Raw genomic sequence first — 14,711 nt, forward strand, 5'->3', positions numbered from 1 at the left:
GTTCCCAACTTAGAAGGATAAATGCAGATCCAGAAGCCATTTTTCATTCGCAATAACATCTAGAATTTTCTATCTTTAATAACTTATAGCAGAAAGCCACTAGTCCCTGTTCAAAAAGGACTATGCTCACAAAACTCAGCCTACACTACTGCAAGGTATTTGTTCAATACATTAAAGTGTTTCCCAGTTGTGTTCATGAGTACACAGAAGCAAAACCCAGTTAAACTCCCAAGTGACACAGATGAAAGGACAGATTTTCAGTGACATTTTTTCAGTTGTCTTTGATTTTTGTAAGAGGTGTCTGATAGTATTGAGTATGGAAGAAATAAGTGGACAAGCACGCATTGGTAGCCTGTGTCTACAGCAGCAGTTCTGAGCAATATGATCAGCAATATGATTAGCTTGGAAGTATGCTAACATTCTGCTGTATTTAGCCAAAGCAGTGAATACGGGCACCAAATGACTACAGTCGCACCTTACTATAAAGAGTTGCTTAGGAAGTACATAAAAACAAGAGCCGTTTCCCAGAGCAGCCTTACCGGCGCGCCTGTGACTATCCAGGGGAGTTAACCTCATGAACGATACGGTATCTAATGCCTGGCTCCGCCCAGCACAACAAAAGCTGTACGGAGTACCCGGGGGCACGGCGCTGTGTGCTCTCGTGGGAGGAGCCCGCCGCTGGGCCACGCCAAGCGCTCCGCACGCTGCTGGGAGGGCCGTGCTAGGAACGGGCCTGCCCTGCGGGGCGGGGGCGGTGGGCAGGGCGCGGGCTCTGGCTGGCAGGACGAGTGGCAGGCTACGGCTTGCATGGCTCCTCGGAGGGTCTGCGGAACAAATGCCACCATCCTAAGCTCTGCCAGGGCCCCAGAATGCCTTTTCCGCTACCTCAGCCCTAAGGAAACAAACCCAGCTGCTGTCATCACTGTCTGACAGCACTCGTCACCCACGTTGGTCCTCACTGGGGCAACTCCTTATGCTAACTTTCAGTGTGGCACGCCTGTCTGAGGCCACCATCAGCAGGGAAACACAGACTGCAGGAGCTCTCCACAGGGGCACTTCAGATTTCAGTTCCACTGTGGGCAGTGAGGTGGACCACTTGGCTGCAAATGCTGCCAAACACAGGTGAGCAGTCCTTACTGGTGAAGGGGCTGTTACCTTACCTTGATCTCCCCGCAGCAGGTCCTCACACCGTGGTAGAACCGATCCCCTTGTGAGATCATGAGCAAACACTCACTACGTCACAGCTGGCTCCAGAGCTTAATAGCAGGGAATTATATGGATGTGCCTTTTTCAGACAGTGATGCTGCCTGGTACTCTCTCTTCTACGTGGGCTGACGAGAAAAAACATGGTGGGATGTCCAGTGACACTGATCGGAAGAACCACAGAGGAGTTTCCAATGGCACAATTCTCAGTGACGCATACAAAAAATCCCAGACCCATGGGTATTCGTAGTCAGACTTTTGTCATTTCTGCACTGATTTCTTCATGAGCCAAGCCCCTGCTGAACATACTGCCCGGAAGTCTCTTTGCTCCTTTGAGGACCAGGGGATGCACCTGAGCTCGCTGCTCTGCCTGCACATGACAGACGTTTTTGTTTGCAGATCTGGCAGTCACATGTGGGATGTGAGCCAGAGTAGAATAAAACTAAATCAAAATCAACTGAAAGGAAGGAGAGTAAAATCCACTGGAGTAATAACTTATCTTCTGTAGTACTTGGGCCAAACATCCATTTACTCAAAGCAGTTCTCAGCCAAGACATTTTCACATCCTGCATGTTATGCAGAATGCAATAGTATCAGTTAACAGCATGTAGTGATAGACTGTTGTCTCACATCCCAAAAATCCTGTAGCTCTCCACAGCTGTAATTGAGCAGTCACATGTCTTGTTGCTATGTTCAGAAGCAAAAAAGAAGGAAAGACAGATGTAGTAGACACAGATGCTTAAGTTCTGACAGTATTAATAGAACAGAATAAACAAATCTTGGTAGGAGAGGATAGCAATCTAGCAGAGGAGCAAGGCAATGCAGACAAGAAAAAAAAGGAGTTGATGTCTAGGACAAGAGATAATGGCCTTACATTGTGCCGGGGGGGGTTCAGACTGGGTATTAGGAAAAACTCAGAAAGTGTGGTGAGGCATTGGCACAGGCTGCACAGGAGGTATTCAAGAGCTATGCAGATGTGGCACTGAGGGATGTGGTTGGTGGACAACATCGGTAGTGGCTAGACAATTGGACTAGATGATCTTAGAGGCCATTTTCAACCTCAGTGATTGTATGACTGTATGATTTGTGATTATGAAAAGTTCCTAACTTTTTAGTAGGGAAATCCTTTTAATGGAGAGGTCTTTCAGTGGTGAGATTCTGAGATTCTTTGGTGGGCAAAGAAGTCCTACTTCAGCATACCACAGAGATGATGACTTGAGTAGGCAGCATATACACAAGACTTTGTGGAGACTGTGCTGTGAAAAAGAAGCAAGACCACTGCCATCTACTGCATGTAGAAGCTTTTGACTCGGGGAGTAAAATGTGTCGATGGAGGTTAGTTTTGTTTTGATACAGGAATCTACTTTGTCATACAGGACTGAGAACAGCACAGAAAGCACCATTCATAGGCAGCAGTTTAATTATATATTATATGCCAGAGTTGTTGACCTGGCATACCATTAATCAAAAAATTTAAGTTATAACAAGCTCACTAGATAGGAGGTAAACCCAAGATGGTAAAACCAGGAGGTAAATGTCAGTACCGATGGACATTTAATGTTGACACTGCAATATTTATTATGACAGCATCATAAACTTCCCTGGATATTTGTGTTTAAAAATATTTTTTATGTATACATATATATGCATACACATGTTCATACACATACATATTGCCATGGTTTTATGATTTTTGGTCATCAGTATTCCACACCATAACATCATGTAATGCACTGGGGGTGGGGTTTGATATCTGCCGAATGTTCGTCCGTCGGAGAAGAACTACATTTCCCCAGGAGGCTTTGCGGTCAGCAAGGGGATATAACTCCAAGCAAGGTCACCTGATCCTTCTTCTTCGCCTGCTCTTCGCTGTCTGCGCTTCGCTATCTGCGCTTCGCCGCCTGCGCCTCGCCATCTGTACTTCAGTCACTCAGCTGGACTGCACTTCTCACCCCAGCATTGTGGTGAGGTCTATACAATTCAAACAGACTCTCTCTCTCTCTCTCTCTCTCTCTTTGTATTTTACTAATACTATATTTAGTAAAATCATTTGTTCCACCTCAGATCAGTGCTGTTGTTTTTCAAGTATTTTGGGGTCCCCTGCTTCCCCTTTTCCCAGAGGCGCGGATCCGCAGATTCCTTCGCCCTGCTGGTCACAGAATTGGGCCGGACCAGCCCATAAACTGTTGACACATATATACATGTAAGTATATAAAAAGCTACCCCCAGGAAATCTCTTTTTGTCAGCTAATGGCAGAATCAAAGAAAGATAATTTCACTGATGCTATAACAGTGGTTTGTACTTGTGTTTTATGGACTACTTGTAAATACCAAGAGTTCCTCAAGTGAATACCTTCACTTTGGGAAACAAACATTTGTCCTGTTACCCAAAGTCAAACCATTTTCCTGCTGTAGAGCAGATCCTGCTCGGTTTCCCAACATGCTGGACACATCAGCTATGAGCAATTGCTCCTAGAGTCCGTTGGATAAACAGACACCATGAAATCACTCCATAAAGCACTATGACAGCTCAGGAACACTTGAGACAAGATTGCATGTGCAGATCTAGCTTAAAATTTTAGAAAGATAAATATTTGCCAGTGAGTTTACATAGCACACTCTGCTAAGAACAAAAGCCTCCACTGTGGTGTCTGACAGCCATGTTGGGAACAGTTCAGGCTCCCCTCAGATTTCCTTTGCATGCAGGTTGCCATGAACCTGACAGCACCGACATCAGTGACAGTGAATGACAGAAGAAGAGAGAGAAGGAAGAAGTGGAGCACTAGTCTGAGCTGTCTCACTGGGTATCCTGTAGCCTCCTTCTCCACATAACCAGTTACTGTGGTTTTTGCCAGAAAGCTGAGATGCAGACAGAAGCCTTGGGATTTCTCAAGCCCAGAGCAAGCTCACTTCCTCTCTCACACAGAAGTGTCACCTCTGAAAATTCTTTCCTTTCTGAGCCATGGATCCAGACTGTAAAGCACCTGAAGCCAATAGAGAGCTCAGTTCTTCCTGCAGAGGATAAGCAAGGAGACGGTGTGACTGATTGACAGACATCTGGCAGCAAAAGATGGCTTGGAGGAGATGTGAAGGATTGACAAATATATGGAAGAATGGGAAGAATAACCACAAACTTTTGCAGGGAAAGCTGGAAAGAGCTCAACACAAGGGGAACTGGATGGCAACCTTTGTTTCAGGTACGCAGCTGCGCCACTGGGTCCTCAAATTGCCTAAGCAGCCTTCATAGAAGAACTACACAGCTCACAAAATGCACTTTGAGGAGGGCAGCTATCCTGAGCTAGTTTTAACTCACTTATCCTTCCTGGAGAACAGGAGCATCCAGGATCAACTGTTTCATAGCTCAGTGATATTGACAGTCCTCACAGGCCTAGCAAAGTTCATATCTACCTCCAGCAGCATCAAGAGCTAAAAAAAAAAAAAAAAATAAAAAAAAAAGAGAAATAAAAAGAAAAAAGAATTGAAAAGAAGGAGGAAGAAAAAGGCTGAGAGGTAGGAGGAAGGACTGATTACAGGAGAAATTCTGTTGCCAGAACAGACTGTACCTCTATTTAGAGAAATCCTCCTCTTCAGCCTCATAGTACTGGACAACTAGTAATCACCATCCTTAGTGAACACAACATTTACCTGAGGCCTAAGTCAGCCATTAGACCAACTTCATCGACAAAATCTCGGCACACCAGCCATAGCATAGGATGGCAAAGGCTGGAAGAGACCCATTAAGCTCTCTCATGGCCAGTGTCGCTACCCACAAGATCTACCCACAGGATCAGCCATCTCTCAGCATGCCTTAAAGTGACCTTACTACTTATTTTATTGGGTTGCTTTTATGAGGAAATTTTAAAGGAAGTATCTGAAGAAAAAGCTCACTGAGCACAGCAACAAGTACAGAAAGTGGGGGGAGGTCATGGAAGCAACAGTGCTGAAAGTTAAGAAGCAGCTGAAATAAAGTACTCGCTGCAGCCAAAGAAGAGGATTTCTTTTCATCCCCTGCTCCCAGCCCCTTTCGAACATCAGATCCAATACTGCACACTTTCCTCTGTCTCCCCACCCCAACCCAAGAATGCTGCTTAGTGAGAGCAGAAGGCTGCAGCCAGCACCAGACCCGATGCAGACAGAAAGGATGGTGATGTGAACACACACTGTGATCAAAAGAGGGGTGGCACCCCAATCACGAGATTACTGGAGAGTGAAAGGCAGGGATATCTCACAGAGAAAGTGAAAATCGTCCACTAAATGGCCACAAGTGCTAGCATGTGGCTAGTGCTTTAAACTTCTTTTCCTTGTCACTTTCTGAATTTGATCTTTTTTGAGTTTATTTTAAGCATCAAAAGTAACAACAGCAAGATTCATGAATACTGAGGGAAAAAATCAGCATCTAAACAAGGAAACTACTCTATAAAAAGATTTTTTTTAAATGTAAATCTAGTTTTGGCAAAGTCCTGGGAAAAGAAGATAGAGAACAGTTAAAAATCTAACACACCATTTGCTTTTTATTTTTAATTAACAAATGTACACAAAAGGATGCATTAGCAATTTGTTCATTTTAAGTATGTGAAATAGCAGGGAAAGTAGATAGACAGCATGAGTGAGGTCAGAAGTATTGAGACTGGCTCTGATCATTTCACAGAATCACAGAATTGTAGGGGTTGGAAGGGACCTCCAGAGATCATCGAGTCCAACCCCCCTGCCAAAGCAGGTTCCCTACAGCAGGTCGCACAGGTCTGCATCCAGGCAGGTCTTGAACATCTCCAGAGAAGGAGACTGCAAACCTCCCTGTGCAGCCTGTTCCAGTGCTCCTCACCTCACCGTAAAGAAGTTCTTGCGCACATTTGTGCAGAACTTCCTATGCTGCAGTTTCCAGCCGTTCCCCCTTGTCCTGTCTCCACTCACCACTGAAAACAGTCTGGCCTCGCCATTCTGCCCCCCACATCTTAGATATTTGTAGACCTGGATCAGGTCCCCTCTCAGTCTTCTTTTCTCAAGGCTGAACAGACCCAGTTCACTCAGCCTTTCCTCATAGGAGAGATGCTCCAGGCCCCTCACCATCTTTGTGGCCCTCTGCTGGACTCTTTCCAAGAGGTCCCTGTCTTTTTTGTACTGGGGAGCACAGAACTGGACACAGTACTCCAGATGAGGCCTCACCAGGGCAGAGTAGAGGGGGAGGATCACCTCCCTCGACCTGCTGGCCACGCTCTTTTTAATACATCCCAGGTGCAATCTCTGCTTGTTTCTCGCAGAGAGTTACACCACCCGTCTGTCTCCCTCTCGCAGTCTCTAATGGATCTTAACCTCTCTACCTCCTCCCTAAGCTCCACCACAAGGCTGAGCAGCTCATCCACCTGCTCGCACCTCACGCAGGTGGCATCCCTCCCATCGTCCCCCGGCAGCAGCAGACTCAGGCACTCCCTGCAGCCAGAGACTTGAGCTGCCACAGTTCTGGGCAGTCCCTCCATCTCGGTCGCCACAGTCTTCTTGGAGCAAGCCCGCCATCTGCTAGAGACCATGTTTGATCTTATTTGATCTTACAGTCTCCGGGTCAGTGAGTGGCAGAGCGGTCACCTGAGCAAGGACAAGAACGCTGATGTGTCCTGTTAAAAGACCCACCTCCCACACCAGTTAGCAGTGGGCAGCAACACCCTTTTTTCACCAGGCATGTTAGGAGCTCCCTCCCACCCTCCCGGGGGCTGCTTATACCCTCACAGGGAAAGGGTCAAGGTTAATCACAGAGATAAGAGTGAGCGGTGCCAGCTCCACCCCTGCTGTCTCAGCAGCCTGCCCACCAGCTGCCAGCTGCTGCCACCCCCCAGCATCGGCACCGTGCTTTTGCTGGTTCAAAACAGACCTAAAAAGAGCTTTCAGATGGTCTTTTTTGCTTTCTCCTTCCTTGCTATCCTGCCCTGAAGCTGGTCTCCGCAGCAAATTTCAAATTGTCATGCTAATGGATATTAAGGGAAGTTTTTAAACCATCATGAAAAAGGCTTGATTAACATTGGAGCTAGATTTCACACCACATACAAGCTTGACACAAACAGAGAAAACTCATCCTCCTCATGTCTGTTTAATTCTGTGAATTTCAGCTGTGAAAGCTACAATACAGTCAGTATGATGTCATTCTCTGATTTTGAATGAGTGCATTGACTCAGTAAATTATTTGACAATAAGTGCAAACTGTGGCACTACTTCGTCATGCTAAATTAATTTTTAGAAACTCTTAATAAGGCTGAAGGAGAGACAGCAGCATTGGAGATATTAAAAACCAGTCTAGCACCAAGCAACTCCCAAAGTCCAAATCCTGGTGCCCAATGGTGGACTTCGGGGGAATTAAAAAAAGGGAGGGGTGGATAGAAAGAAAACTGTAGTATGGTATAATGAAAGCAGCAAATGTCCAGTACTCCAGAGGAAAAAAAAAAAACCTTCATTCCTGAAGCTACACACATTTTGAGATAATAGAATCATAGAATCACTAAGGTTGGAAAAGATGCCTAAGATCATCTAGTGCAACCATCCACCTACCATCAATGTTGCCCACTAAACTATGTCCTTCAGTGCCACATCCACAGTTCTTGAACACCTCCATGGACAGTGACTCCACCACTTCCTTGGGCAGCCCGTGCCACTGCATCACCACTCCTTCTGAAAATAAGTTTTTCCTAATATCCAACCTGAATCTCTCCTGGCAGTACGTGAGGCTATTCCTGTCTATCCTACCTAGAAGAGGCTGTCCCCCATCTCATTACAATCTCCTTTCAGGCAGTTGTAGAGAGCAGTAAGGTCTCCTCTGAGCCTCTTCTCCAGACTGAACAATCCCAGTTCCTACAGCCACTCCCCGTAAGACCTGTGCTCCAGACCCCTCATAGCTTCGCTGCTCTCCTCTGAACAACCTCCAGGGCCTCAACGTTTTTTTGTAGTAAGGAGTCTAAAACTGAACACAGTGCGGCCTCACCAGAGCTGAATACAGGGAAACAATCACTTCCCTGCTCCTGCTGGCTGCACTGTTTCTGATACAAGACAGGAAGCCACTGGCCTTCTTGGCCACCTGAGCACGCAACTGGCTCACATACAGCCAAGTGCTGATCAACACCCCCTGGTCCTTTTCCTCCAAACAGTCTTCCAGCCAGTCTTACAGAGCGTGCTCTCAATCCCCTCATTCAGGCCATCAATCAAGATACTGAACAGAACAGGCCCCAGTACCAACCCCTGGGGAACACAACTCCTGACCAACCACCATTTGGATTTAACTCCATTCACCACCATTCTTAGAGCTCGGCCAACCAGCCAGTTCATTACCCAGCAAAGAGTGTACATGTCTAAACCACGAGCTGCCAGCTTCTGCAGGAGAACACTGTGGGAGACAGCGTCAGCAGCTTTGCTGAAGTCTAGGTAGATTATGACAACAGCCTTTCCACTGTCCACCAAGCAGGTCATCTGGTCACAGAGATCAGATTGGTCAAGCAGGCCTTTCATGAGCCCATGCTGGCTGAAATGTGCATCAATCACAGACAAGGACAACGTTCTACCCTTACAGTGCTTATGAGAGTGGCATATTCCAGTACACTGGGAACTGCATATTATTAGGACACTTTAGAAAGCAGTCACCCTGAACAGTACACCACCTTCCTGATCCTGCCAATAATGTGACAACATGCACGTTCAGAGCAGCACTGTATTTCAGCAAGGTCTGTAAGTGTACTTAAAGCAAAAACTCCTATAGCTCTAGTCAGCCATACTAATGAAATCTCCCCTTCTCAGTCTCCACACATACTCCAAAAGAAAAGGCTCATTTACACACCAAAGGGATCTAGGAATTAGACTTTTTGCAGTATTTTGAAGGCATAACAATTGGTTAGAAGTGTTCCCAGTCTGAAATATATATACACACATATATATGTATCTTACTTTTCTCTATACAAAGCAGCATTTGCAGGTACTCAGCTGGCTTAAAAAAATCGTATTTTTTGGGGACCACCTATGCAAACATTAAACGCCTTGATAAAGTTTTGTATTAAGTGTAGAACAACCTCAGCTTCACTTTCAGCCTATGTAAGTATAAGATAACCATTGTAAAAAAAAAAAAAAGACAGAGAGAGAGAGAGGGAGAGAGAGAGAGAGAGAAGTACAGATTGTAAGTGCATTTAACCACGCATCCTTTCCTTCTGCAAAGCAATTCCTATTTCAAAAAATAAATGTGCATCCTAATTCTGAGATGTTTCCAATTTCAGTACATTAAAAAACATATCAAACTTAAATGAAAACAAATTAAAAAATGTGATCTCCTATGCATGACAGCTTATTTGCTGATTTAGGATTCTGGAAGAGTCTCCCAAACAGAATTCGAGAGCATTGAGTTTTTAAACTAAACTTCTTAGCCTAGCCAAGTGGAAATGGACGCTCATGACTTTTATGCAGGAACTTCTACAACTTCAAAATAGTCATTGGGCAGAATCACATAGCCTTTTCCTGCCAGGATGTCTTTTTCTTTCTGAAACTGAACAATCTCTCTCAGTTTTTCAATTTGTCTCTCCTGACGTCGGCATCGCTGTTGCGCCGTCTTGAGCTTCTTTCGCAGTTTTTCAACTTGTTCCTCTAGCTGCTGGATTCTTTTTCGCTGATGAACTGTATCCTCTACCGTATAATTGTGATCACAAAAAACAGCAATATTGCTAGGGGTCTGGAGAGGAGGCATCAATAATCCGATACTTGGATCTACAAATCTGGCATCTATCTGAGATAAATGAAAAGAAGGAGCTGATGGAGATGGCGGTAGCATGGGAGCTGCAGGTGGCGGCGGTGGCGGCGGTGGCGGTGGAGGCGGCGGCGGTGGCGGTGGTGGAAGCGGATCATCTGGCTGCTCTGAAAATTCCTCAGGCTACAACAAACAAAAAAGTACATTTGTAACCATAACATTTTTTTGCAAAACAACTCCATTAGTACAGGCAACTACAGTGTAAACAACTAGGACTAAAATTTAAAAAAACGATTAAAAAAACCCACCACACATTTCAAAGCCTAAGCTTTCAAAACTGGCTCATTTTGTCTGTTTTCTGAATTGAGGTATTTTAAGAAACTTCATTTCCACTCTCTTTTGAAACTCAAATCCTTGATATCTAGAACAAATCTGAAACTGAAGAGCCCCAAAGTCATTCACACTTTTGAGGATATGTGAAATAGATATCCAGGATTAGCTGAGGATCCTGGATGCAGTTCTGTGAAAAAGAGTTCAGCTGACCTGGTAGCTCATCCAGGCTATCCCATTCCCTCTTTCTTTCTACTGCATCCAACCACGTGCACTTTGAACCTGTCAGCTAATTTAACCAGGAACGCAGCAGAACTGGAGAATCTTCTGTTAGGGCAGATTAAGAACCATTGCGCCAAGGGAGGTGAACAAGTTGGCAGAAGCAGAGAAGGTAGGCACAGGAAGACCTGCCTCCTCACAGCTAGGGCTGACCATCACATTATTCTGAGATTGTAGCAGAAGGGTTTGGTGATGTGAGGAGCCAAAATAAACAGCTCTCCCAGCTCTGCTATTAACCCACTTTCTGAAATACAGGATTTTGCTAAGATGACAGAAAGCTATTCACTCTTCCACCATCACTGCAAGAAAGTTCTGTTCTGCATTAAAGTCAAAGCCATGCAATGAGAGATGGCATACGGAAGGAATAAGAAAACAGGACTGGGTGGCTGGCAGATGGGATAGAGCAGAACACCAAATGAACTCAGGCCCAGTCATACTACAGACTTCAACATACTGCTCTAAATAGGTTCAGACACTTGCATGGTTCAGGACAATGCATACCTCTCATCACTTGGGAGGAGGCCAAAGAGAAATCTGATTTTTTCTGCCCCAAAGGAACATACTTAATTCAGAAGTGCACACATAGAGCATATGAGTAAACACATAAATAAATAAATAAAAGCCTAAGAAAGTCCCAGTGAGACACTGAAACCCATTTTTAATTCCCCGTCCCCAGCATTATTACTACAAATAAAAGCATGAAGACATTCACAACATCAATTTTAACAGCCACCAACTGTCCCCTCATCAGACTGGAAGATCACATCATTAAATTCCTTGCGTTAATGTAAAGACAAACCAACACTCAACTTGGGAGGTCCAGATATCATCCTTGTACAGACTACATTAGGTGAAGGAACTGAGAATGCAATTCTGCATTTGGTATTGAGGAGAAGTTTCATTAGTGCTCAAGTATTACTGATCACCTTAAAGTACAAAACCAGCCAACTGCCTGTGTTAGTTTTCATTTATAAGAAGTGGATGATCTAGATGTGCCCACCCAAATCACATGTCAATATTCTAAAAAGTTCAACCTATAGCTTTCAAAGTTTTCAGCTAAGTTGACAAACCAAAGACATAATGTGCAGAGAGTGCACAAGCAAAAACTGCATTGTTGCCAGACAGCTGGATTCAGACAGAGGCATCTATTCACGAGTTATGCAGCACACACTGAGTTACTGCTGTCACAATGTGTCACAGAGAACTCATTATTCATATTGCTTACATGTCACAAATGAATTCTTATTCCTTCTTACATCCAATAAATGGTTCTCCTAAAACATAACTAAAAAAAAAAAAAAGATTTAGAAGGTATTTCAAGAATCATAATGCAAAAAATGATGTATTTCAAAATCAGTATGAATTCAATTTTAAAAAAATATCCTCCTGCTTCACTACTATTCAGTGTCTTGAAGATACACTGAAAGTTGATGTGACATAAATAGGAACAGCACCAACTGCTTCTCCATAAGGAGTCATTCTTTTGTGTGTTCACATAGCCAGGCACTGCAGTGAATGAGAGAATGTGGCTTAACACTACCCCAGCCGCACGGATGTCACTTAGCAGATTTCCCTACACATACATTTAGCTTTCACATTGCAAGAAGTTTTGCAAACTATTTTAAGTGACACAGGAAGTGTGTTGCTCAGACTGTGGGAAAGCATTATCAGACAAGACATAATACAGAAAAGTGGACCTGAAAATTGTCCGTGTTTCACTTGATACCTTGCGTTATGGTCTCTTGTCTGTTATTTCCACTTTTATTTTCTAGATGTTCCTTTTTTATTTCTGCATCAAATCCAATATTGTACACTGTGTGGGAAAATAAAGATGACAGCCTGAACAGGTGACAAGCCTGTGAGAAAGGGCTGGTGTTAGCTTGGAAACACAAGTAAGCTGCCTTAATACGTTCAACACAGAGGCACTAGTTTTAGATACTGTATCAGATTTTTAGATACTGTATATAATCAGTGGTGGCCAAAGTGCACTCCAGAAGATCAAGAAAATTGGCTAGTAAACGGTACTCTGAATTATAATACAATTCTACAATTGGTGTTATTTTGTAGGAGGCTGGACTTTCCAGTTTATTTCACAGAGATATCTGTATAGTCCTACCTGTAGCCACAGCTTAGTAGCTCAGCATCTGGCTAACGAGGACAAGCCACCTGATGTGAAGCTATAACATAATACTGACAATTTAATACTAGCCTCTGCAGCTCTATCTGCAACAGAGAACGCAGGAAGCTCTGTCTTCTTATTTACAGGAGAAAGAATGGGCCATCTGTCCTCAAGAGGTGCAAGGACTTGGATTATCTGTCAAATTTTGGGGGCGGTCTGGTCATGTATGACCAAAGCCCTACCTAACATAGTTAATGACAAGACGTCAGCCTGCAGTAGTTACATCAGGAAAGAAGAATCAGTATCAGAACTGCTGTGATGGCAGATAGCCTTACAGACAGATCAGCAACCGCACTCTGGCACCTCGGGCTGTGAGCAGCGTGCGTTTACCTTTTCACTGGGCTCAGTGTAACAGAATATAGTGGGCACAGCGTTTTCCTTCAGCAGCTTGTTGTTGCACTCCCGCTTGAAGCAGTCGGGTGTGAAGTGCTCCGAGCAGATGCTGCTGTACTTGGTGGGCTTGAAGTTTTTCCTTTTCACCGCCGCCTCCCATTTCTTGCATAGATCGGGCCTGGTCAAAGGAAACCTGACGACAAGAGCCACTCTCAGCGTTTCTCAGAAGCGCTTGCTCCGCCAGCCTGGGGCGCAGCGGCGTACACCCACGCGCCACGCCTGGCCCGCCCCGAGGCGCCCCTCACACCGACGGCGGAGCCAGCCCCGCGCGTCCCCGCCGCCGAGCGCCCCCTTGCGTCAGGAGGCCGCGCACTCGCTGCCCTGGCCCCGCCCTGGCGCCGCGCCCCGCCCCGCCCCACCGCCCGCGCTCACTTGTGGAAGGAGATGGGCTTCTCTTTGTCGTATCGGTTCCGGCAGCGGTAGGCGGAACACGACTGCACCATCCCGCCAGCCCTGCGGCCGCCGCCGCTCGGCGGCGCGAGGAGGGACTCCCGGGTGCCGTTCGCTCACCGTCGGGCTACCATCCTCCCCCCTCCCCCCTGCTAACGACCCTCCGAGAGGGACAGCAACGGGACGCGGCCTCTCCCAACTCCAAGATGGCGGCACCAGCTTCAGCGCAACTCTCGCGGTGCTACGGCGCGCCGCCCGTGCCCATTGGTGGGTCCTTTCGCGGGGGGCGGAGCTTCATGAGGCGGATCCTCCAATCAGAGCGGCGCTTGAATTTGTTCTCGCCCCTCGCTCCGGAACCACCTCAGGGGCTGCTGCGGTGTGGAGGCAGAGCGCCCCCAGGGCGGGAGGGGTGCTGATAGTGGGGGTGGGTGAGTCGTCCTCCAGTGTTGCATGTGCGCTAACAATAAATCAGCGCGTCGGGTTACAAAAAGTTAATGTAAGTTGCGCTCCGTTGTACACTTGCCCTGTATTACTCCATTGACCAACGCCGCTCCGCAGCAGCGGGCTGTTCCCGGCGCGGAATTTCGAGGCCGATCCCCACGGCCCCCGGAGCGCCACAGAGCCCGGGCTCCCGCCGCCTCTTCCCTGTCCCGACCTCGCTGTCCCCGCGGGGGGCAGGAAGCGGGCGCCGATGACAGGCCCGCGGCCGGCCAGTGGTGCGGACAGCGCCCCGTGGCGCACCCTGCGTGGGGGCAAAGTCCGGGCAGGAGCCGCGGAAGGCGGCTCCAGGATCGGGTCCGGGACCCCCCTCAGAGATGGAGGATGGAGAGAAGGGTGGTGAGACAGCTTACGGCCGAGGACCGAATTTCCGAACGCGGCCCCTCGCGGAGCCTCCCACAGCCCCTCCGAGCCGGGGGCCGGCGGCGGGGAGCTCGGGGGAGGCGGCGGCGGGGCGGGCAGACGGCGGGCCCGGGGCGGGGCGTAGGGCCGGTGGCGCCGGGAGGCGGCTCAGTCGCCGCTGAGAGCCGAGGGCTGCGGGCCCCCGCCGAGCAGAGCCGAGTCGCGTCGCGCCCCTCAGCCGCCGCCGCCACAGGGCGGGCACCGGGGAGCGCCGCGCCGCGCCCCGGCCGGCCGGCAGCATGAGCGGCGGGCGGAGCGGGAGAGCCGCCGTGAAGATGGAGGCGCCGTTCTACCCCGAGGAAGGGCTGGAGCTGCTGCCCGACTTCGTGCCGC

The 14,711-nt window shown here is 47.3% G+C and overlaps 1 protein-coding gene across 1 annotated transcript; it reads right to left on the reverse strand.

Annotated features, from left to right (window-relative positions):
• Positions 1 to 7,824: 7,824 nt before the first annotated feature.
• On the reverse strand, positions 7,825 to 14,076 carry THAP1 (THAP domain containing 1). Its single transcript, XM_042838641.1, has 3 exons — positions 13,461 to 14,076; positions 13,026 to 13,221; positions 7,825 to 10,090 (listed from the first exon to the last, which is right to left on the reverse strand). Exons 1-3 carry the CDS (start codon positions 13,529 to 13,531, stop codon positions 9,623 to 9,625), a joined length of 735 nt encoding a protein of 244 aa, XP_042694575.1. The 5' UTR covers positions 13,532 to 14,076; the 3' UTR covers positions 7,825 to 9,622.
• Between the last annotated feature and the right edge of the window lie 635 nt (positions 14,077 to 14,711).

The sequence above is a fragment of the Centrocercus urophasianus genome, unplaced genomic scaffold (genome assembly GCF_019232065.1).
Source record: "Centrocercus urophasianus isolate 14NV4802_14NV808 unplaced genomic scaffold, USGS_Curo_1.0 seq_876, whole genome shotgun sequence".
NCBI lineage: Eukaryota > Metazoa > Chordata > Aves > Galliformes > Phasianidae > Centrocercus > Centrocercus urophasianus.